This window comes from Euleptes europaea, chromosome 11, assembly GCF_029931775.1.
Source record: "Euleptes europaea isolate rEulEur1 chromosome 11, rEulEur1.hap1, whole genome shotgun sequence".
NCBI lineage: Eukaryota > Metazoa > Chordata > Lepidosauria > Squamata > Sphaerodactylidae > Euleptes > Euleptes europaea.
In genome coordinates this window covers 71,294,653-71,319,106 of record NC_079322.1, presented here as the reverse complement: position 1 = coordinate 71,319,106, position 24,454 = coordinate 71,294,653, and the positions used below count along the sequence as shown (strand labels likewise).

The 24,454-nt window shown below is 40.4% G+C and overlaps 1 protein-coding gene across 1 annotated transcript in view; it reads right to left on the bottom strand.

The window, feature by feature from the left end:
- The window catches only part of KMT2C (lysine methyltransferase 2C), a 183,371-nt gene that overhangs the window by 83,196 nt on the left and 75,721 nt on the right, over nt 1–24,454 (bottom strand). The window contains exons 6-9 of the mRNA XM_056857992.1: nt 24,087–24,196; nt 9,823–9,985; nt 6,423–6,594; nt 4,306–4,420 (exon numbers count right to left, since the gene is read on the bottom strand). Coding sequence (XP_056713970.1) covers nt 4,306–4,420; nt 6,423–6,594; nt 9,823–9,985; nt 24,087–24,196 — 560 coding nt within the window. The remainder of the gene's footprint in view (nt 1–4,305; nt 4,421–6,422; nt 6,595–9,822; nt 9,986–24,086; nt 24,197–24,454) is intronic.

The following is a 24,454-nucleotide window of genomic DNA, read 5'->3' as shown; positions in this document are numbered from 1 at the left end:
GGAGAAGGCTTTCCAGGTATACTGATATATCCTTGTAGTAGAAGGACGTCTGGCTTTAAGGATGGTCCCCAGTTCGAGGAGATTGATGTGGAGAGATGTTTCTGACTGGCTCCATACGCCCTGAGCAAAGGAGTCTGCCACCATGACTCCCCATCCCTGGAGGCTGGGATAAACGACAGGCTGGGATAAACTTGGACAGGCTGTTCGCGTAGATACCATGGACTTGGCCACTGCCGCAATTTTGCGGGCCTTGTCTGTTGGGAGGAATACTGAATTGGTGGTGGAATCTATGACCACTCCCAAATGTAGGATCCTCTGCAACGGGCTTAGCAAGCTTTTGGCTTTGTTTATAAGAAAGCCGTGCATTTCGAGTGCCGTGATGACTCGAGTGGTGTGCTGAAGTGCCAGGTTGTATGAGGGGGCGTATATGAGTAGGTCGTCTAGGTAGGGATGTACTTGGATTCCTTCCTTCCTTCACATCGCCACAATAGCCACCATCACTTTGGAAAAAACTAGGGGGGCAGATGTCAACCCAAATGGTAGTGCCCTGAACTGAAAATGAAGGTTCATATAGTTGAATCTCAGAAAGCGCCGGTGGGACTGATGGATAGGGATATGCATATAAACCTCTGTGAAATCTATGGATGTCATGAAGGTGTTTGGACGCAGTGCCTCTATGATGGTTCACAGTGTCTCCATGCAAAAATGTTTGGCCTGGATGAATCGATTGAGAAGTTTGAGATCCAGGATAGCCCTTCAGTCGCCATTCTTTTTGGGGACTGTGAAAAATATGGAGTTAACTCCCTGGAAATGTTCCTGAATAGGTACTTCCTCTATGGCCCCGATCCGGATCAAATGAGAAATGGCTTCCATCGTTCTCTGATGTTTTGCAGCACTGCGGTAGCATGGTGATGCAACAAAGCGATCTGGAGACTTTTGATGAAATTCTATTAGATATCCCTGCTGAATTATTTGTAGTACCAGGCATCCGTCTGGGAGTGGCACCACTGTGGAAGGAAAAGTTGTAACCTTCCCCCCACCATTGGATCCCTGGCGTCACTGCTTATTTCCTTTGAAGAATTTGTCAGGTTTGTCCGCCCTAAAGGAGTGTGGTTGTGAGGGGCGGTTGAATCTGTTGAAACGTCGAAAGGACGCTCTCTGAGGAGCCCAGTGTGGGCGTCTCTGATCCTGTCTGAACCTGGATAAGGTATGGTAGGATCGAAAGGACTGAGAGTATTGGCCAGGACGGGGTTCTTTTTTATGGGATTTAAGGATCGCCTTATTTTTATCCTTAATTTCAGAGAGCATCTTATCTAGTCTCTCTCCAAATAACTTTCCACACTTGTATGGGTGACCCATTAACATGGTCTTGGACCTGTATTCAGCCGACCAGGGCCTTACCCATAGGGCCCTGCGAATGGCCGTATTGGAGGCGACCGCTCTAGCAGCGAAGAGCACAGCGTCCAAGAAGGCATCTGCCATAAAGGAGGACACCTTTAGCACTCAAGACAGGCCCTCGGCTATTTTTTTATCTGCGGTGGGTAGAAGCTGAGTGAGCTTCTTTATCCAGGCATTTGAAGCCCTAGCCATCAGTACTATTGTGGTATTGGCCTAAATCACTGGTTCCCAACCAGGGGTCCGTGGACCCCCAGGGGCCCTGAGAACTAAATTAAGGTCTGTGAAACAAAGTTATAAACCCATAATAAATTAATATTTTCAATTAAAAGTTCTCTATTATAAAAATATATATTCAAATATTCTAAGTTTAATGTTTAACTAACAGTTATGATTAAAGTTTATTTTCAAATTTTCGGAATTTTTATTTTGAACCTTGGAGTCCCTGCACCGAACAAAAAAGTCCTAGTGGTCCCTGGTCAAAAAAAGGTTGGGAACCATTGGCCTAAATAGACAGTGCAGCTGCCTCATGCACCTTTCTGGAAAGAAATTCCATTTTCCTATCGAGCTGATCTTTAATAAAGCCCACTCCATCCTCTGCCAAGAGGTCAGAGGATTGAAGGGCAGAGATAGGAGCATCTACCACAGGCAATTCTAACATATCCATTGCATATGAAGCCATATCATATATGGTAGTTTCTTGGTATTGCCAGAGAACTGTTTATTATGTAGGGGTTTGTCCCATTCAGCTCTAATAACTTTCTCAAAGTATTCTGGTAAGGGAACCTTAATAGTCTGGGCCTCACATTGTGGGAAATAGTCCTTGGAACCTTTACGTCTGGATTTAGGCTTAGATTCCTCAGGAGCTTCAGGTTTATCAGATAGGTCTAAAGCAAAAAGTGCCTTGGCCAAAAGAGGCTGGAAATCATCAGAACAGAACAGCCGAGGCTGCTGTTCTTGAACAATGGGGAGTTCTTCGTCTGAAACGAACTCTCCTTCCTCCTTATCGTCAGCCCCAGAATCCCTATCCACAGGGTAGGTTTCATTTCTCTGCTCTTGGTAGGTTTCATTTCTCTGCTCTTGGATAATTAGCACTGCTTTCATAGCTGCCTTAGTGGGCCACTGCCTAGAGGGGGTGCTTTGGCTGTAGCCAGCTCTTCCTGCATGGGTTCAGATGATTGAGGACCCAGGGGAAGATATCCAACTATATGAAAACCCTTGAGGAAGTGGCTGAGGGAGTCTTTGAGGAGGGTAACCCTGCTGGAAGGGTAGGATAAGAGATTGGAGCCTCTGAAAATGTCTTTCCATGGATCCCTCTATCATATTATGTACCTGTTTAAACGTGGGGTTCTTGGGGGATCCCCCTTCCTCAGAAGGGTGGGTTACTTTACCCTCTGTAGGTATCCTGGGCTCCACATCCAAAGGCGCAGCAGAGGATCCGGCTGGGACCTTAGAGGTCGAAGCGTAACTCTGCTTAAGCTGGCGCTTGCAGCTGCCGCCTTTTTTCCTGCCATTAGACTTGTTTTTCTTCAGCGATTTTCCAGCCGAAGTAGATGGCGGCGGCGACTTTCTGGTCTCCCTCTCCGATAGTCTGCCAGGGGGGCTAACGGTGGGAGCCGATTTTAAGGCCAATTCTTGATCTGCATCAGAAAGGAGCTTGATGTCCTCCGATGCAGCTTCTCCGGCAGCCATTTTGTTTGCCGCGTCTTTCCCATGGCTTAACTGTTTCTCCCGCGGCTCAGCTGATGGTCGGCAGAGCTGGGAGCTTAAATTTAAAAAACAAACGTACCCAAACGAGAGGGAGGGTAGGGAGGGAAAACAATTGAATATGGCAAGGTAAGGAAAATAATCTATTCTAACCTAATTTCACTAGACCTAGGCAGCAGCTATGGCTGCAACGCTCTCACCCCAGCGAAGGCAGGAGAAGAACTGGAGGGAGGTGTTCCTCGCCAGGAGACAGGAAATTGTTAGTTTAGTCCTGCCTACCCCTAGCAATGGGTGAGAAACACCCAAAGATCAAGATGCCCTTCCTTCAAAGGGGGAGGAGCAAGTTAGGAATCTCTTCTTGGCCTCAGCCTTTCTCTCCTCATTGCACTAGACTGAAGGTTCATATCAATTAAGATTTAGCATTTTCAACTGAGGAAGTCTCATTTTTATACATGTAAAGAAAAAAAAGGATTAAATGTGAAACAGAGAATTCTACATTAAAAGCAATGTGTAACTTCAAACACCTCCTCTCCAGTTAGACCAATATGGATATTTAATGCCATATATATCGATAGTTGGCCTGTATAGCTGCCAATTAATATAACAACAATTCTTATTATTTTTAATACAAGTGTGAAGCTCCTGTAATCTTTGGCTGGCAGAGATTCCATCTAGCATCAAAAGCATCTGCCTGGTGTGCAATGAATTCCCTATCCAGAAGGCAAATGAATACAGGGAAAAACAACTAATGTCTCAGATAAATTATACAACATATTGCTGTTATTATACTATTTGACAACCAAATATTCATACACTAGTAACAATCTAGTTTTGATGGATCATTATGGACCATTTTTAATATTCTTATTCCAAAGCTTATACCTTCAATCCTAGTTTAGAATCCTGGTTTGCATGGAAGAAATAATCTCCAGTCTGTGCAGGTGATTCTATTGGATGTCATGGCAAACTGAAGTTTAATTAAATTATTCAGATAGCCGTTAGTTGCACTATGTGTGTGTGTGGGGGGGGGAGTAGGGAGTGTACTAATACGGTAAGATGCCTGATTAGTATTCATCACAAACAAATCTTAGTTTGTCACAGCTGGACACAACCTATGCTTAAAATCCTTCGGAAAGTGAAATAATATGATAAACAGAATATTTCTGTTGTTGGCATCAAACTATAAATTACATTTAAACTCACTTTGCATTTCCAGCCATTTGTTGGTACGGAGTCCATAACTGGTTGTAAACAAAAGGTGTGATACCCTTTGTCACATGTATCACACACGAGCATCTTATTGTCTTCTCCGGAATGCCTAAGAAAAGGGTCAGCAGTTTAAGTCTTATTAGGCAAGAAAGAAAAATAATCCTTAAAAACTGGTGTCACTTTGGAGCAAGACAGCAGGGCATAAACAGCAAAACATGGGTCAACAGAAACAAGATAATTAAATGCTAGAGTCACACACAAAAATACACCTCATACCCCAACTAACACTTTTCTCCACTAGAAGAAAACACATGCTTATTATCTGATGTCACAAGTCACATACCAGGTGCAATATGACAAGCCACGACTTTACACTGATGTTGCAAAGAGTATGCCCACACATATATTATAGAATAAGTTCTAGTACTCAACTTTTATGTTGAAGCTGCCTTAGACTATTAGTGAGAGGTGAAAGGGGAAATAAATGTTGAGCTCTGAAACCACATCCACTAGCCCCATCACCATCTCTGAATCCAATTCAGCCAGGGAGTCTGCTGTACAGAGATTTGGCAAGGAAACAAATGAATGGTATCCCCAATGTACTGTGGACCTCCACACTCAGTGATCACAAATCATTTCTGTGGCCAACAGAATTTGACAGATGGGAATCCACTAAGGCCATGCAAACTTGGATGGAAGACTTCCTACTCAAATGTGTGGAAGAAAATCAGGTCAGTTAGGGGACAGTCGAAATCCAAGGCCATTCCCATGTATTTTCACTTTCCCCTCCACTCCAATCTATTTTCCTTCTTGCCTCACTTTCTCCACATAATAAAACAAAAAGGCCGCAGGACCTATTCTTCTAGTCCTGTGTTGGCGAACCTATGGCACGCGTGCCCGACTTGGCACGCGTAGCCCTCTCTGCCAGCACGCACGAGGGACGGGGTGAGGAACCGGCAAGCCGACAGCCAGGAGAAGACGGGGCGCCACAGCTGTAGCCCCGCCGCCCAGCTGAGAGTCGGGCGGGCCCGTGCTGGGCGCAGTCAGAGGACTTTGCTGGGGGCATTGGGAGGAGGGCAGAAGAAGATGGGGTGCAGAGACGCGGCGGCGCGCCGCCACACCCCAGCTGTAGCCCCGCCGCCCAGCTGAGAGTCGGCCTCGAGAGGGCCAGGCTCGCATTCCCTGCCGCCCCCCTCTCCCGGGCACAGTCAGGCTGCCGCTTTCTTCTCTCCCCCCCATGCAGGCCAGGTCTACTCATTGGTTTCTATGCGCATAGAAACCAATGGGTAGACCTGGTCTCCGTGGGGAGGGGGGGTCTCAGTCAGGAGGCCAGGTCTACTGCCATGCAAACCAATGGGTAGACCTGGCCTCCGTGGGATGAAAAGACCCATCTCCATCTGGAGGCCAGGTCTACCCATTGGTTTGCATGACAGTAGACCTGGCCTCCCGACTGAGACTCCCATGGAGGCCAAGTCTACCCATTGGTTTCTATAGAAACCAATGGGTAGACCTGGCCTCCGTGATGGGGGAAGCTTCCCAATGGGGACGCCCCGCACCTGGACAGCCCGGAGCAGTTCAAAGCCCCCCCCCTTCCCTGGACTGCCCGCCGCCCAGCTGTTGGCACTTTGTGATAAATAAGTGGGTTTTGGGTTGCAGTTTGGGCACTCGGTCTCTAAAAGGTTCGCCATCACTGCTAGCCTATACCCTGTGTGTGTGGAAAGTGTCATCAAATTGCAGCCGACTTATGACGACCAAGTAGGGTTTTCAAGGTAAGAGGCTAACAGAGGTGGTTTGCCATTGCCTTCCTCTGCATAACGACCTTGGTATTCCTTTGTGGTCTCCCATCCAAGTACTAACCATGGTCAACCATGCTTAGCTTCTGAGATCTGATGAGATCGTATTTAAAAACCATCTGCTAACCTGCCCTTTTCCATTCCTGACTTGGGTACTGCCTTTATAACACTGCCTTGCTTTACACAGATTGCCCCACCCTTTGTTTCCTTTATTTCGGTTTATCAAGCCTGGGTACTTAGAAAGTTCATATGGGTGAAAGTTAAATTTCACAGTGTAGATGTTAGCATATGTATGGACCACGTTCTCATTCCACTTACTTGCAGTTCTGGCACACTTTGCAGTCAGGACACTGCCAACCTGCCCGTTTTATAGGTGTCACTTGGATATCCAGGCACATCCCATGATAATGCTGGCCACAGGTAGTACAAAAAAGTTGATCTAGGAGGTCTCCAGGGCTATCACACAATGCACAGTTTGTTTCTTCCTTTGCTACAAATTAACAGAAGGCTTCTGAATCATGTTACAAGGAAACAGAATAATAGAATCACAGAGTTGGAAGGGACCACCAGGGTCATCTAGTCCAACCCCCTGCACAATGCAGGAAATTCACTACTACCTCCCCCCACACCCCCAGTGACCCCTACTACATGCCCAGAAGATGTCCTCCCTCTCATGATCTGCCTAAGGTAATAGAATCAGCATTGCTGACAGATGGCCGTCTAGCCTCTGTTTAAAAACCTCCAGGAAGGAGCGCTCACCACCTCCCGAGGAAGCCTGTTCCACTGAGGAACCGCTCTAACTATTAGAAAGTTCTTCCTAATGTTTAAACAGAAACTCTTTTGATTTAATTTCAACCCATTGGTTCTGGTTCGACCTTCTGGGGGAACAGAAAACAACTCAGCACGATCCTCTATATGACAGCCCTTCAAGTACTTGAAGATGATTATCATATCACCCCTCAGTCTTCTCTCCAGGCTAAACGAACCCAGCTCCTTCAACCTTTCCTCATAGGACTTGGTCTCCAGGCCCCTCACCATCTTTGTTGCCCTCCTCTGGAATGTTCCAGCTTGTCTACATCTTTCTTAAATTGTGGTGCCCAAAACTGAACACAATACTCTAGTTGAGGTCTAACCAGAGCAGAGTAAAGCGATACCATCACTTCACATGATCTGGGCACTATACTTCTTTTGGTACAGCCCAAAATCACGTGCCTTTATAGCTACCAAAATAAAACCTTTTCAAACTTTAAGAAAAAAACCAGACATATAATAGCTTTAAATTACATTAGCTACTTTATCTGAGTATTATTCCAACATTATGTAAGGATTACTGTCAAGACTTCAGAATACTACGAAAGAATATATGTTGGAATTAAAGGACACGTAGCTTTCATATGACTACGTGCAACACATAATGTGATTTCCAAGTGAAGCGTATACCCAGGTTATATCCTGTATCAATTAAATTCTAGTATTAATTCCCTTACTTTTGATAAATAAGCAGTATAGTGGCAAGTATGACATTTATTCCCACAGTAAAACTATATCAAGAATGATGGGAAGGGTGGCTATAAAGGACTAAATCCCTTCCCCCATTTCTCATCTATTCTGCTAAAAGGCCTAAAGGATGGTAAAGTGAGGGAGAGGGAGATTTCATAAGAACATAAGAAAGGCCATGCTGGATCAGACCAAGGTCCATCAAGTCCAGCAGTCTGTTAACACAGTGGCCAACCAGGTGCCTCTAGGAAGCCCACAAACAAGACAAGTGCAGCAGCATTATCCTGCCTGTGTTCCAAAGTACCTAATATAACAGGCATGCTCCTCTGATCCTGGATTTCTGCTACTTGCTATTTATTATAGTTGTAGTCTCGACTATAATGGGCCAATGTGATGTTTTGCTGCACTAGCAAATAAGCTGTTAACATGTGGATATACCCACTACCGCGGCAACGCAATTTCACAAGGCATTGTAGTGTTGGATTATCCTTCTCACTCTAATGGAGACTCTGCACTAGACAGTTGAAAGGCTCTGCCTGTGTAAAAACTGGTTAGCCACAGAGCTCTCCAGGGTTTATCACATTAGAGAAAATGTTCGGCCTCTAACTCTGGTCATACAAAATTTGGGGGGAATGAGTCCATTCTTTTCTCTTGAACTATTAGGAAACCAGACATCTGCATACACTTTTATCTTTTATTGAACAAAGAAAATATTCTTTTTATTGAGCAAGACAGAAAAGTAAACGCAAAAAAGAATTAATACCACAAGTACTGTTAAAATGAATGCTAAAATTATCAGCATTCCCAGCATTGCCAAATCAAAGCTAATGGTAGTTTTAAAACAAATTAGGTTTCAGCTTTTGTCTCTCTGCTTTCAGGGAATATAAAAAAAGCCCAAAATACCAAAATCTCACAGAGAGATCTCCAACTAGAGAAATCTCATTAGCTTGTCACAAGAATGCTTATTTATAGAAAAATATCAATCTTATCTTTCTCTAAGTTTGATTTATCACAATCATGTGGTTATTTCTAGATATTTGATTGGTTACCACTAAATAAGAGATAAGCAGCATAAGCGCAAATAGCCCATCAACAAGTGCAAAAGAGATCATCTGATACAGCAAGATAAGAAGGCCAATCGCAATTCTTAAAAAGCAATTAATCTAGTCTTTTTCTGTAACTGTTCCAACTAACTGTCTAAGATAAAGGCCGCTCGAAGCAACAGGTGGGTAATCTCTTAATCAACTTGCAAATTTGGCAAGAGAAGGCAGTGATATCAAGTGCTACTGTGCACAGGACTGCAGCCCATGTATTTCAGCATCATGAGAATAAGATGCTTGTTTCAAAGAAAACAATAACAAGGTAGTATACAAACTGTGTCTAGATTCATATATTTATGCATATTTCTTTTCCTTAATATAATCCTTCATCCCTTTTCTACTCTGCAAATGGTAAAACACTTCTTTTAGAGCAGCACAATTCACTAGGAAATTGTCAAAGATCAATTTCTGCACACAAAATACTTAGTTATTACACTATAGATCTAATCCTACTGCGATACACTATTAAAATTTGTTCATACTTCTTATAAACATGTAGACCAACATGTTATGTCCACAGTCCAAGTCATACACTCTTCTCTTCCCCAAAAAGCTGTACTCTTTTCTGTTGCCTGTCACACTGCAGAAACCTTCCCCACTGCCCCCTCTACACTTTCTTCATTCCTGACAGACTACAGACAAGGATGGGCAGCAACTCAACTATAATACGAGCAGAATTCACAAAGCTCTAAGGGATTTATGGTGATGGAATAGGCTGTACTGGTGATTGACAGAGGTGTGGTTAAGAAAAACAGTCTCTGGCTGCCATTGCCCCAAATGCAAAGACCCTAAAGACCATCAGTGCAGGCAGAAGGTGCTAGGAATTGAGAAATTGAGAAAACAGGACTAAAGTTAGAAGCCTGAGAAGGTAACCAAGCCAAGGGGCCAAGTGGGGTTGGATTTGGCAAAGAGATCAGATTAAGTGAACACAAGAGAGTAGTAGAGGGACTAGTTGTAGAGACAGGAAAAGGAAAGGTTGGAGAGAATAGAGAACTGCACATGGTCAGAACTTGAAGATGCTAAGGAAGGTTTAAGTGCACATAATGACTGGAAAAAAGCAGCCAAATCTTTGGAATTAAAGCCCTTCATCTTCTTTTCTGAATTTGACTGCTGGTACTTACATCTTTGTGGAGCCTGATCAATGTGGTCTGGGCAAAGGAGGGAGAAGTTACTGAAATCCTGAAAAGTGCCTGCTCCAGCAGCACACGGGTAATGGTATATCTGGGTGCATTTCTCTTCACAGCATTTGATAGTGGCTCCAAGGTGCTTGCAATATGCACATTGCTGAAAAATACAACAGGCACCTATTTAGCATTAACAAAAAATAAAACCAACACAAAGTTTTAAGAAATTATAGCCCTTTTCTGTGCACATAAGTACTTCACAAGTCATACCTAATCGGTATGGTTTTTTGACATATACCATTGTGCAATTTAATGTTGAATATATCCAAGAGCAAGTCTTTGAACCTTGCTGAGAAACGTTTCTTTCCTCTTCCACAAGAAGTTTCCCCCTCTGGTGACCCTCTTCAGACTACTCATAAGCCTTTCTCTAACAACTTCCCACAGCTTTTCAGATAGGGCAGTTGCATAATCCAGAGCCAGTGCTGTATTCTAGTCCCTATTTTTCAGTCCCGTAGGCTGACTAGATGGATTGTTCATACAATCTATAGGATGCTCTCAAGTACCATTATTTCCAGCCACTGATGTCATATTTATGATGGTTTTAGATTAATTGATATGTACAGGCCATATATTAAATATGGCATCATATTTAATATACGACCTGTACATATCAATAATTAATCTTAAAATGTATACACTTTTATCCTTTGTAACAAAATATTCCAGCCAAATAATAGATTAACACCTTATTCTGATAAGAGTGAAATGTGTTGCATTCTCACCAAAAGTTTCAAATATGGGTTTGTTTGTTTTTAAAACAATCTTTGAAATATTTTTAGTTTTAAAGATTAAATAGTTATGTTTATGTCTTGAACATCTAACTTCTAATGATGGAGAAAGCAATCTCTGCGTGTGTGTGTGTGTGTGTGAATTTATATTTGTAGGTTGTTTTCCAGGCTTCTTGGGTCATCAGTTTAGCAGAGCGAACCCTTCCACTTTGTATTGTTTCTTCCTGAGGTTATCAACCAAGTGTCTTTGTCATCAATTTTACACAGGGGAATTACAAAAATTAGATTTTCAGAATAAGAACAGTCTGGAGTAACTTGAGAAACAGTGAAAAAGCCCCCCACATGTTGATTTACGGTGCCCATGTAGAGAAAGGGGGGAAAGGGGAGAAAACAGAATCCCTAACTACATTTAATTGAACCCTCAAGACACATGATAAAATTATGCTGGCAATTAAAAGCATTTGGCAACTAAACAAGACGGCCATTTTATGACCAATGTGGTATACATAATCTCAACCAAATAAAACAAAATTTAAGGATATCAACATTTGTTGAATTTATAAAGCTGAGTGATAAAGCAGTCAGAAGTAATAAATCCCCACAGGGAGTTTTTGTAACAGCTGCTGATTAGAAGGCTTCTCTTCGCCACAACAGCAGCCACTCTTTTATTGCAAACAAGACTGGAAGTTATAATCCAAGAAGCTAAAGTAAATTGTTATTGTAATTCAACCTAATCTTTGTCAAAGAAAAGTTCAAACGGCACATGAACAAAATGTTTTTTAAAGCTGTCCTACATAAAAAGTTACCTATTCAATTTTGATGTATGGAAATATTTCATAAGGTCACGTTTAAAAAATGTCACTGCACATTATACCATACATTGACAAGAATTTAAAAAGTATTAACAGATACAAAATAAATGGTACCCAAAAAGTGCCTTGATATTGGTTAAGGATGGCACTTCAGAGAACACGCGCTTCTTTTGTGGAACAAAAAATTCACATGATCAAAAAAGCTGCCAGAACCTGCGAGTTTCAGTTGCTAATACAAAGCATAATCAATTTTGACAAGTTTCTTGACTTGAGGAAAGTTTACTTTGCGAATATGAACTAGTTAACAAAACTAATTAATTCCACAGTTAGTTTTTTAAATTATTGATTTGTTTACTATTATTATTAATAACTAATTATTTTAAATTATTGATTTATTGTGTTGAATTTATGTTAAATTACATGTTTAATGTAATGTAATGTTTAATGTAATTTAACATTAAAATTTAATGTTTAATGTAATTTAACATGAATTCAACACATTGCACAGGTAAACAGTAAACTACACTTATAAATATTGATATGGATATTAAATCCTAGGTTAACAAGCAAAATCTACAAATTATTACATCAATGAACTGTCTAAAGTACTTCTTAAATTGTAAATATAAGATTTAGTTTCTCCTTATATTTATCAGCTATGTTATTGTAGTATGATAGGAATCGATTTGTCATGAAATGTACATTACTTAGGATTTTCCATTCCTTTTATATATATATAGAAGTTTTCTTTCATCTTTGTGCAATTTGTATTTTGGCTGCTATCAACAACAGATGAATTGATTCCTTCTTGATTGGTGGTATTTGGTTATTTTCAATATATCCTAAAATTATTGTCCTTGACTGTCACGGAATGAATATCCTGTAATTTTCCTAGAGTGATATTTAACTATGGCCCAAAAGGGCTTTAGTTATACTGCCACCAGATATAATACTAAGTACCATTCTCTCAACATCTTCTTCAACAAAGTGTCAGATATGACTTATAAACGTAATCTCAGCAGTGTAAGACCCCATCTAGGCATAGGTTTATAAAATATCCCTTTCATGTGGAGAAGTAAAAGGTGAGTTTGGATGAAGGTAAAACTATCTCTTAGGTTCTATGGTTAGGCCTGTATCTTGTTCCTATTTATATGTATAGGAAGGTGGGTTCTGACATCTGTAGGAACCTCCTAGACACTTGTAGAGGGTAAAGATTGCTTTTGTAAAATATGGGGGTTAGTATCCATCTTTCAAAATCAGTTAATTCCCTACTGATTTGTTTCTTAAAATCTGTGGTGTTGAACAGAGGTTGAATTTGAAAATAGTGAAACCATGGAATCCTGAATTCTGGAGCTTTTATTGCAGGGTTTGCCATGTTAGTAAATCACCAAGGGAGAAGTTTTTCTCCCTCTCCCATAATACTAGAACACGGGGTCATCTGTTAAAGCTGGAGGGTGAGAGATTCAAAACAGATAAAATGAAGTATTTTTTCACCCAATGCATAGTGAAATTGTGGAACTCCCTGCCCCAGGATGTGGTGATGGGCTGCCAGGTTGGAGGGCTTTAAGAGGGGAGTGGAAATATTCATGGAGGAGAGGGGTATTTATGGCTGTTAGGAATGCAGCATGACTAGTATCCATTCTAACTCTCTCTAGTATCAGAGGAGCATGCCTATTATTTTGGGTGCGGTGGAACACAGGCAGGATGGTGCTGCTGCACTCGTCTTGTTGGTGGCTGAGGTGGCAAGCCAGTTTCCTCCATTGCTGTCTTAATGTAAGCACTTGCCCTATTGAGAACCACTAACCACAGCAGGAGACGAGGTTGTCCAAAGAAGTTGGTTTAATGGTCGCATAGGTAAGCAGAGCATAAAGAACCCAAGACAGCAATGGAGGAAACTGGCTTGCACTTGATAATATAAAAGCATTGAAAAAAGCACTCAACAGTACAGTCTCATGAGATTACACATTACAAACGGTACAGAGGCACCGCTGTTCCCACGGACATCTGTAGGCTTCAAAGAGACCAAAGAATGCTAAACAATCCTTGAAGGAGAGTCGGTGAGAAAACGAATCTAACTGAGACACAGGCCTGACGCTTCCTGGAGGCACCTGGTTGGCCACTGTGTGAACAGACTGCTGGACTTGATGGGCCTTGGTCTGATCCAGCAGGGCCTTTCTTATGTTCTTATGCCAAGTTTAGCTATATTATGAATTCTTTTTAACTCATGCACTTTCCATGATTCATATGATTTTTGTGTTATACCAGGTGGGAAATTTTTTGGGCCTAAAAAGGTCTGTATTGGGGAGATGTTAGTTGCTAATTTGGGAGCAATCCCAAATTTTAAGCATGTTATCCAGAAATGACTGTTCCACAGTGAACTGTTACTAATTTCCCACATAGTTTTCATTTTGGTTCTTTATTTTATTCTGAGCTATTCAACGTATTTTGCTTTGGCCAAGCATTTCATCTTAGTTCTGTCCTTCTCTCCTCCTCCATAATCTTTCTCGGTACCATTTTCCAGGTCCACAAAGTACACACTTTGAGCTTCTGATCACTTTTTTATTTGGATTTCACCTTTATTATTTCTAATAATAAATGAGTCACGAATAACATCATAGGAATTCAGAATTCATCCATTTTTCTTCCATACTCAGCAGACAAGGGGAAAACATGTGTTTAGTGGCCTGAAGACACTTTATTTGAGTTTCTGGTGGCTGGTGCTATAGGTACTCGAGAGTGATGGCCTCCTTTCTACTCTGTTGATAATACTCTAACTGATGAAACTTCAATGCAGCCAGTTCAACCAGATAGCATTTCCTGTTACACTGAGGGAAATGACCTGGAGCTAAATAGGCAGAGATCTAACGCAGGACACAGTTTGATTCTGAAAATCTTTATCTAAAAGCTAAAATAATACTTGAATAAAACCAGGACCTACCCTGGCCTGGGTGGCCTAGGCTAGCCTGATCTCATCAGATCTTGGAACCGAAGCAGGGTTGGCCCTGATTAGTACTGGGATGGGAGACTACCAAGGAAGTCCAGGGTTGCTATGTAGAGGAAGGCAGTGGCAAACCACCTTCATTCGTCTCTTGCCTTGCAAACCCTACTGGGTCACCATAAATCGGCTGTGACTTGACAGCACTTTCCACCACCAAAACCACGACCAATATCCAAATGTCGCAAGCATTTCCATCAGACTATTCCAGCACTGCCAACAATGAACTTAGTAGGATGAACAGAGGTCTCTACCTTAAAGTTAACTTTGTGGTTTTAAATAAAATTACCTATTGGTTATGTATCTTCTGTGTACTCTCCTCTTCCTCATATTTAGCAGCCTGACCTAGAAATGTAAATTACTGAATTTCTGTATGAGTTTTGTATATGTAATTCAATTATTTGGCCATCTTTAGTATTTGCTGGGGAAAAACATATACATTTGCCAACTTTTTCTATTGAATTCCACAGAACATTAAGCCTGATACTTAGCATAAGCCATAACTGTTAAATAAATGATACCCTTTTGATAAATATACAAAAACATTGATTTTCTAACCCTTTAACTATGTCCCAAAACAGATGTGCACAACTGCAAAATCCATTTCCTTCCTGGTTTATGAAGTGCAATGACATTTTTACAACGATGCATGATCCCCTCACCCAGGAGTAAAACAAACCATAATAACACTTCACCATCTGTTTGTTAATTTTGCATTCAGTTAACTTTGCATTCCAAACTAATAATCATTTCTCTTTTAATACAGATTGTTCCACTGATAGACATGAACATTTTAAAGGGTTTTTATAATACTGGATAGTAACTCTATGATGTTTCCATTGTTATTAATTATACCAGTATTAATGCCACTGAATGGAAGACCCACATTTACTCCCTTCCAATACCCTTACCCACTGTTCAGCATACCTTTGGTCTCTTCCAGTTCCCATTGCTTCCTGATCCTCTATATACAGACATATAAAGCAAACAGAATCCTACAGATTCTTTATTTTAAGTCACTTCCACATGGAGGCATTTTTACATATCTAGAGCATTCATCCACTGTCTGGCAGGGATGGGGTTAGAGGAAGTGTTTCAACATTAACACTCTGATCCTTCTGATAGGCAGGGTCTCAGAGGCGGTATAAGAAGAACATTGTTTTATGCCACAGCTGTTAAGCTTATGGGGTGATGTAAGTTTCAATCTCGTTTTCCATGCTGAACATGTACATGGAACCACTGAGGAAGATATGGTGACCTGGATCACTATGGAGTCAGTTCTATTTCCCCTTTCCATCCAATTCCAGGGAAGAGATGGAAACCCTGAACTGCTGCCTGGAATAAGTGAAGCACAGGATGTAGGGTAACAAATTGGAACTTAAACCAGACAAGACAGAAGTGCTGTTTGTCCTCTGTAAAGTATTCCTGAACCCGAATAAACAGCTAGTTCCAGATAGGGCTGTGCTACCTTTAAAGGATCAGGTTCATAACTTGGTGTGGTCCTGAACCCATTACTGCTACTGGAAAATATACTGCAGAAGTGGCCAAGGAATGCCTTTTACCAGCTTAAAATGGCTCACCACCTGCAGCTATTCCTGGAAAGTGCAGATTTTTGCTGCAGCTACACCATGGTAACATCTGATAACTAACAATCTTTGATTTTATTCTGGTTTCCATGATTTGATGTATAAACATTAACCGGGCAATATATGTAGCTTCACTAAACATTTTCTGATAATTTATGATTATATACTTTTAAAATCTGTAAAGAAAAACTGTCCTAGCTCGCTACATGAACAAATTCATTATTCTCATAAATTGCTGTGCACACATTTTTAATACTTTTGTAGGTAAAATATGAACCCCAGCATCAATGGAGAGAGTTTTCCTGACTATACAATACAGTCCAGTTAAAAAGTACAGAGGCCTATTTCATTGTTAAGTAATTCTCTCTTCTTTGAGATCTGCCCAAACTGATAATTTTCAGAAGTACCATACAACTAAACCTGGCCAGAATTTTGGACTACACAGTAGAGAATTTTTTAACACAGAAGAAGAAACAGTAGCCTCATTTAAAGAAAAAAATCAAGACACAATTTTGCTCCTATTTTCTATAGGCTATGCTGCTTAGTTGTTTTAGACATTTAATGCCAGATTCCAGAGACTTGAGCATTGGTCAGTAATTTAATGCTAGGACCCATACTGAAAGGAGGTTGTAATGCTCCAACCTTGATTTTGTCCAATTAAAAAAGTGAAATGAAGTGGATAAAATACCAAATTACCACACAGTGCTTAATAAGGTTGACATTTTTGTTGCAGACAAAATAAATGAACTGCCAATGTTAATGTACCTAACAGATCCAAATAAAATTAAAAGAATGTGATTATGACTCTTATACTGATATGCAGTGCCTGGTTTCTAGCTCTACCTCACCTGCCTCTTGAGTAATTTGACCTTTTTGTTTTTCAGATGAGTGAACACTACTGCCAGGCCCGACCTTTTCTAGGGGACTTATCCATCACAATAGTTCAGATCTGACAGCGAACAAACATTTTCAAGGTACCCAAGGCACAATCTGATGTGATAGATGCACAGTCTACTCCAAGCAATTCTACTGACTGTTTTCCTTAAATCTGAATATATCTTTTGCCATAATCAACAAATTTATACTTAATAAAGAACGATACAATTGTGTAACTCTGAAGCAGATGCAGCTCATAGGTATGGTATACATAGACCAGCAATGGATACAGATACTGTGGGACAAAATAATTGATCCAAAGGTCCTCTTTTCACTCATGTAGATCTGCACTGGATGTCAATGTCTGCGGCCAAACCACACAATATGTACATATACAAGTGTGGATTCACTGAGACATACACAGGCTAAGATACTAATTTGTACCGTACTAACCTAATGCTTTCTTTAATACTTTGAGGCAGTTTAGATGCCCGCATGCATACCATCGACATCCCATTTGTATCTCAATACAATTGGGAGCATGCACCCTAATATATTGCAAGCAGTTTCTTCATGAGTAGTAGCGTCCAATGCATGCTTGTGCTGATTTTAGAATTGTTTAAGTTTATAATTTTGCAATTCTCTATAGTGAAATGTCTTGTTGCACAGGATATTCTCTAGATCAGGGCCCATATTTATAAAAGGGTTTTACTAAAGCACTCAATATGCTATTATCTCACAAATTCTTGCAACGATCCTGTAATGTGGCCCAGTATATTACAGATGGGAGAGACGGGGCTGATGCTAATAGAGATTTTTCTAAGTTTGTGATTGAACAATATTTTGCTATTTGTTAAAGCATTAGGATGATTTGAATAACTCCTGTTTGTAGCTGCAGAAATGTACAGAATTGTGGCCACAATCTTTGCATCCCATCCTTAAGGCCCACAAGTTGAATGAGAAGTGACATATCTACCTGCCGCCAAATATTTTATCTGGTATTCTTACAGTTAAACTATTTGTAACTGTAAGTAATTATGGGGGTGTATGTGCGTGCATACAACTCCATTTTCACGCACAGCTAGTTTTATAGCTTATCTTTAATAGTCAGATCTTCCAGCTGTTTGTTCAGTCTGTAATAACACAAAATAACATTTTCTAAAGATACAAAATATGTCACAGAACAATAAAAGTAGGCACAGGAGACTTGTTGTTAGATATAATTAATGCAAATATTTAATATTTCTTCCCAGAATACAAATTATATTAAAACCACATTATTATCACCAAAATGTAATTTAAAGTTTATAAATCAGTAAGTAAAGAAAAACAAGCAATTCTACACTACAAGCTTATATTTAAGAAAAAGACCTTTTCATAAGTTCATTCCCAACAACCCAAAATGCAGTACAATGAAGACATTTTATTGTGGGCTGAATTCATGCCACCCTGCCTGACTTTATTGAAAGGCCATTCAAGGTTTCAGTCTTGCAATGTTTGTTGACAATCTTTTGTTGGATATATTTCCTGTAAATATCCTAGCAGTACCAGCACAGTGAAGCTATAAATGCATATAATTCCTGCTGTTTACCCAAACAATCTGCTTCTTCAATATTTATGGTCAAACAGATTAATGTAGACTTATAGAGGATTGCCTTACACAGTATGTTACATTAAAATTGATCCTGTACAATTAATTACCAAAATATATTCACAAGTAATCCCATCATTTTAAAGAGATTACTCTGCCTACCTGAAGCACATACAATATGCAAACAATAAATGCAATTGTTGTCAGTAGGTTTAACACACTTATATACAATCCAGGCCTCCAAATATTTAGGAGCTGTAGCTGTCATGTGCATGGTAAAATTTTGCCACATGCCAAAAGACAGGTCTAATACAATATTTATTAAAATGCAAGACAAGGTTTTTTCACAGGTATGCCATAAAAAAGTGGGAGACTTACATTTGCATTTTTTTTGTGTATGTATAACATATATTTTTTTACAGCCAGCATGGTATAGTGGGTAAGAGCGGTGAACATTAATCTGGAGAACCGGGTTCAATTACCCACTTCTCCACATGAAGCCTGCTGGGTGACCTAGGGCCAGTCACAATTCTGTTGGAACTCTCTCAGTCCACACAGAGGCAGGCAATGGCAAACAATCTCTGAATTTCTCTTGCCTTGAAAATCCTACAGGGTTGCCATAAGTGAGTTGTGACTTGATGACACACACACACACACACACAACCATTTTTAAGAAGTCATCTTACATTCAATGTCATATTCCTTATTAGTAAATATGGTATCTACAGCATACTAAATAAGGTACCTAAGAACCATTCCTATTGCAATAGTAAGTGGAAATGTAATATCACTTTTCAACCAGAGAAGCTGAAAGTGGTGAACTTTTGATCAAAGCATCACCCAGGCCAAGCTTACCTAGCCAACTTTCACCACCAAGCCCCATTAAAATAATAAGTAGCACACTAGGACATAGCCTGGAGTTGAAGCAAAATTGGCTTGGTAATCTGAAAGTCTCACCTGTAGTGGAAACACAAAAGGAAAATATGAAGGCCATGAAACCAGGTGCTTGGTAAGGAACAGCCATCTCAATTCTAACTCTAGGGCCTCCAACAACTTACAAAAAAAGTCTACCAAAAAGTAGTTCTTCTGCTGCTTCCATTATATTTTTAAGTGTTTCCTATTCAATTATGCAAAAAGGAATAAAAACTCTTTTAAAACAAATGATAATATGTTAATTCAGAACTCTTAGAAAACAACTTTGCTAAGCGCTGGTGGATAAAAGAAGCCTACGGTGGAAATTCCTTGAGGAACACAGCTCCTTTTATGCATCTTCGATGGGCCTTTCAAGCTTTTTGTATTTGTACTGTTGCGGCTTCTCTGTCAGTTTCTCTCTGGATGCCCTTACCATTCTGTCTTTTTCCAAAGCATTTGGGCTTCCAAGCATCTGTTGTACTTCTGATCTTATTCAGCATCAAACCCTCTTTGAAATTCCTTTGTAGCAACAACCTCTCTTCCTTCATTCTAGTACCCTGACATACAAAATGTAGAGTTCAAGAAAAGGCCTTGTTCCATAGAATTGAAGTTAAGAAAAGCAAGTGAAAACTCTTACAAGACTGCCTCTACTTTCCTCTTCACTGCCAAGTATGCATTCACACAGAATATTTCCTACAGGACATTTTTTTGGCACTGTACTCCAAAATTGGAGCAGTACTTCATCAGCGGGAAAAAAGTCTGGTTAGAAATAAAGCTGTTTTCTTTCTTTCTCTTAAGAGCATACAGTACCAAAAGTAGATCCTTTGCCATTAGCACTTCTAAAGCTGTATGCATGTTATTCAGTCTGGAATAACTAAAAATATTCCACAGGCAACAATGAAAAGCAATCAGGATAATTGCCACAGTCTTAGGCAATACAATGACCACACTCACGCAACTGTCCCTCCTCTTCCCTCTTTAGTAGTTGCATAGGACATAGAACAAAGGATTAAAAAAAACATGGGAAGCAACAGGAAAGCCACAAACGACAAAGAGGACCTATTTTATGGTTAGCCCCATGTTTATGTATACTGATGGCCAAACCAAATGTTACTGTAAGAGATCTGAGAATTGATCTCTCGCTTTAAAAAAATAGTCTCAACATAACAACAGCCATGTTGTATCAGACCAATATCCACCTAGTCAATATCTAGTCAAGCATTCTGTTTCGCATCATAGCCAGATACCCATGGAAGATCTACAATCAGGACACAGAACACGTGAGGGTAGCTAAAGTCATATTACACAACTTCCTCCAGCATGGTGTAGTGGTTAAGAGTGGTGGACTCTGGTCTGGAGAGCCAGGTTTGATTCCCCACTTCTCCTCATGAGCAGTAGACTCTAGTCTGGTGAACTGGCTTGGTTTCCCCACTCCCACACATGAAGCCAGCTGGGTGACCTTGGGCTAGTCACAGTTCTCTCAGAACATCTCTCAGCCCCAACTACCTCACAAGGTGTCTGTTGTGGGGAGAGGAAGGGAAGGAGATTGTAAACTAATTTGATTCTCCTTAAAAGGTAGAGAAAATCAGCACATAAAATCCTCCTCCTCCTCGTTCCTCTTCTAGTTCCTCCTTTAATTGGAGATGCCAGAGCTGGAACGCTGAACTTTCTCTATTTTAAAATCACCTTCAGAGTTTTGGTCATGTGGGTCATGTATGCCGGCAAAATGAAATTACTTTTCAGGACTGCTGCTTCCCCCCATAGGAATTCTGTTAGGAGTGTATTCCTCTGAGGCTTTTAGAGTATCAGAGTCTATTCCCTCTGTGACATAAGAACCACTTCTTCCTCAATATGTTCTTCTTAGTCCTTCCAGACCAGGAATGGTCATAGCCTCATCTGATCAGGTTTCTGAAATGTTCACTAAATTTTCATTTAATTCCAAGCACTCCACACTGCAATTTTAACTCTGAGGTTTCCATCACCTACACTTTGTTTTCTTCCCTAAACACCATGTGCAGTCCCCCATGGCCCTTCAGACTCAATACTTGCAATTTCCTGGCACACTCGCAGTCAAATTCTAGCCCATCATCATCTAGATTACCCATAACAATTAATCTATTATCATTTAGGGATATATCATCTTAAATTGGATGCTCTCCAGCTCCTGTTGGCTTTCCCCCAGAAATCCTTTCCACATGAAGCTGCAATATACTGAATTTGACTATTGTTCTACCAAACTCTGTATTGTCTGCTCTGGCTGGCACTGCCGCTCCAGAATCTTGGGTTGGAATGTTTCAAATCATCTGCTACCTGATCCTTTAACTGGAGACACCAGAGACAAGCTTGGAATCTTCTTCATGCAAGGCATGAGACCCACAGCCCCTCCTCCCAATGGTAGAGAGCATATTTTGAATGTCAATCCAAGCAGACAATATTGAGTATTGCTAGATCAATACTCCATCTAAGGCAGCTTTACAACTGCTTGTGTGTCTGGCAGAGAACAAAATTGAGCACTGCTAACTTGAAGGAACACATGGGCTCTGCTTTTGATTTAACCTCTCTGAAGCCCTGTTGAAGAACATGCCTCACAGGGAAGAAACCATGTTCAAGAATACCTGTAAAATACGTGAGTAAAAATATCCTTACGCTGCTTTAAAATCTCACAATCAATGAAGGCAAGTGGACATTTAATTTGTTAAAATGAGGTACACTATCAAATCCAGAAAAATTGTAACACACTTGTGAGCAGACAGCACTAAAATAATTAGCTCTCAATATTAAAATATTGGGGTAGGAGAAAGCCTGTGGCTGAAGCAAATGTCACAACAAGCTTGTTTGTTTGCAATGCACATAAATGTGGCTTAGTGCCATGCTCATGCACTCAGTTCCCTCCCTCACATCATGTGTGAAGAACATAACTGAAGGTTTCCAGGTATGGGAAGTCCTGAATCAAACTTCAATTTTCTGTGACATCTGAACACAGGAGACTGGGAAAACGGAAGTTGTTTCCTTCCCACAAAACCAGGATGTGTGAATGTGAAGTACCGTCAAGTCATAGCCGACTTATAGCCACCCCTGGTGGGGTTTTCAAGGCAAGTGATTAAGTAGAGGTGGTCTGCCAGGGACTTCCTCTGCAGAGTCGTCCTTGGAGGTCTCCCTTCCAAGTACCGACCTAGCCTAGCTTCTGAGATCTGATGAGATCAGGCTATACTACACCATTCCACATCCCATACAAACACGGATACTGAACTGGTATAAAACCACGGTTGCAAAACCCAGTGTATTAGGAGGGGAAACTCCAGTTTGCATGGGCACCTTCATTTCAGTGTCATGGCAAACTGGAGTTTGATCCAAAACTTCCCTAATCAGAACAAATTAAGTTATGCTCCATGCATAACTGGAAAAGGGAAGAGCACTAGCATGTCTATGCTAGTCATGAATTCCATGATGTCTGAGCAAAGCCTTTGCAAAACCTATATATGGGGGGGGGGGTGGATAGGCACAAGGGCCAGGAGCCTGCTCCATACATTGAAGTTGGCTTGGCTCACTTGAACACAGTTCCCTCCCCCACACCAATCTGTTTTAGAAGCTGAGAGGACTTCCAAAAGCGGTTTGCAATATGGCATGGAAGTCTGTGGTTCACTAGTCTCAAAGAAGGTCAAAATGAAACAGAAGTCCAGTGGCACCTTAAAGACCAGCAAAGTTTATTCCAGCATCTGTTTGAGTCAGTTGCAAAATAAATTTTGTTGGAATCTCTAAGGTGCCACTGCACTCCTGCTTTATTTTGCTGCTACAGACTAACACAAGTTACCCATCTGGAATTATAAAAAAAGGACAAGTGTTATTATTCACATTTGTACCATTGTGAATGTATATTGTGTGTTTTATGTGCTTTATGCCTTAGATTGCTTTCACTGGCATTTTTATTGACTTGGTTTCATAAGTTGCTGATTTGGATTGTTTTATTTATATGATTTATTGTTTGTTTACTTGGTGAGCCACCTCCAGCATGGCTGGAGACAACATACACATTTTCTAAATAAATAAAAACAACCACTCTAGCATGTCTATAACAAATAAAGTATTTAATTGAAGTTTTACATTACAATTTTCTCTATATTACTTTGCAATAACGCTTTTGCTTTTCAAACGATTTTGCGGACTTCATAAACTTATTTTAGTTGTTATCAAACTAACTGAGCCAACAAGTCAGCATGGCTTATTATGTACACCCACAGCTTTGTCTGATTGCTTGAAAATGGAGAAACCACCTGAAGGACCCCTTTTGAACGAACCCCTCCTGTTCTGCATCTTTAAAAGATGGGAAGGGAAATAGAAAACGATTCATGGTGGCCTTGAGACGTACCAGGCAAAAAAATTCTTGGGAACCTAAGTTGTACCATTTAGGCCATCGCAAGAAGAAAATAAAGTGCTAGGTAATTGATACTTTCAACTATTATCAGAATACTTGTTCACAGAACAGGTCTCCTTTGGAGAAATAACATGCTCCTTTTAGCCATTTTTGGTTCTAATGACAAAATTAATATTATCCTGTGCATGAAGTATGTTTTGCAAACATACTTTGAATTAAGATACATGTCATCACTGCATTACTTTTTTTTTGTATTCATGACATTTTGCACTTGTATGATGATTTCAAAGAATTCATGTTAAAGTGTGGTAACTTAGTTTCAAACTCACTTTTGTGCTCCCTGAGACAACGGCTTTGTCCACATTCACTGGGGGTGACTCTTCCGTCTGGCACCCTCCCAGTGACCACTCCGCACAGCGGTGATGAGCCCAGCAGTGACCTAACAGTGGATGAATGGGACAGTTTTACATCTTTTTATTTGTATATAAACCATTTTTAAGCCACCTTTCCATCCGGCTTAGGGTTCCCAATGCATTGAATAAAAAAAATATTAAAACAAAATTAAAAAGCACACATAGAGATACACAATAAAAAACAAAACGAAATACATAAATACATGAATGGGAGGAAGGGTCAATGAGAATCAGTGGAGGGAAGCCAGACAAAACAAACAAGCCTTCACCCGCTGGCACAAGAC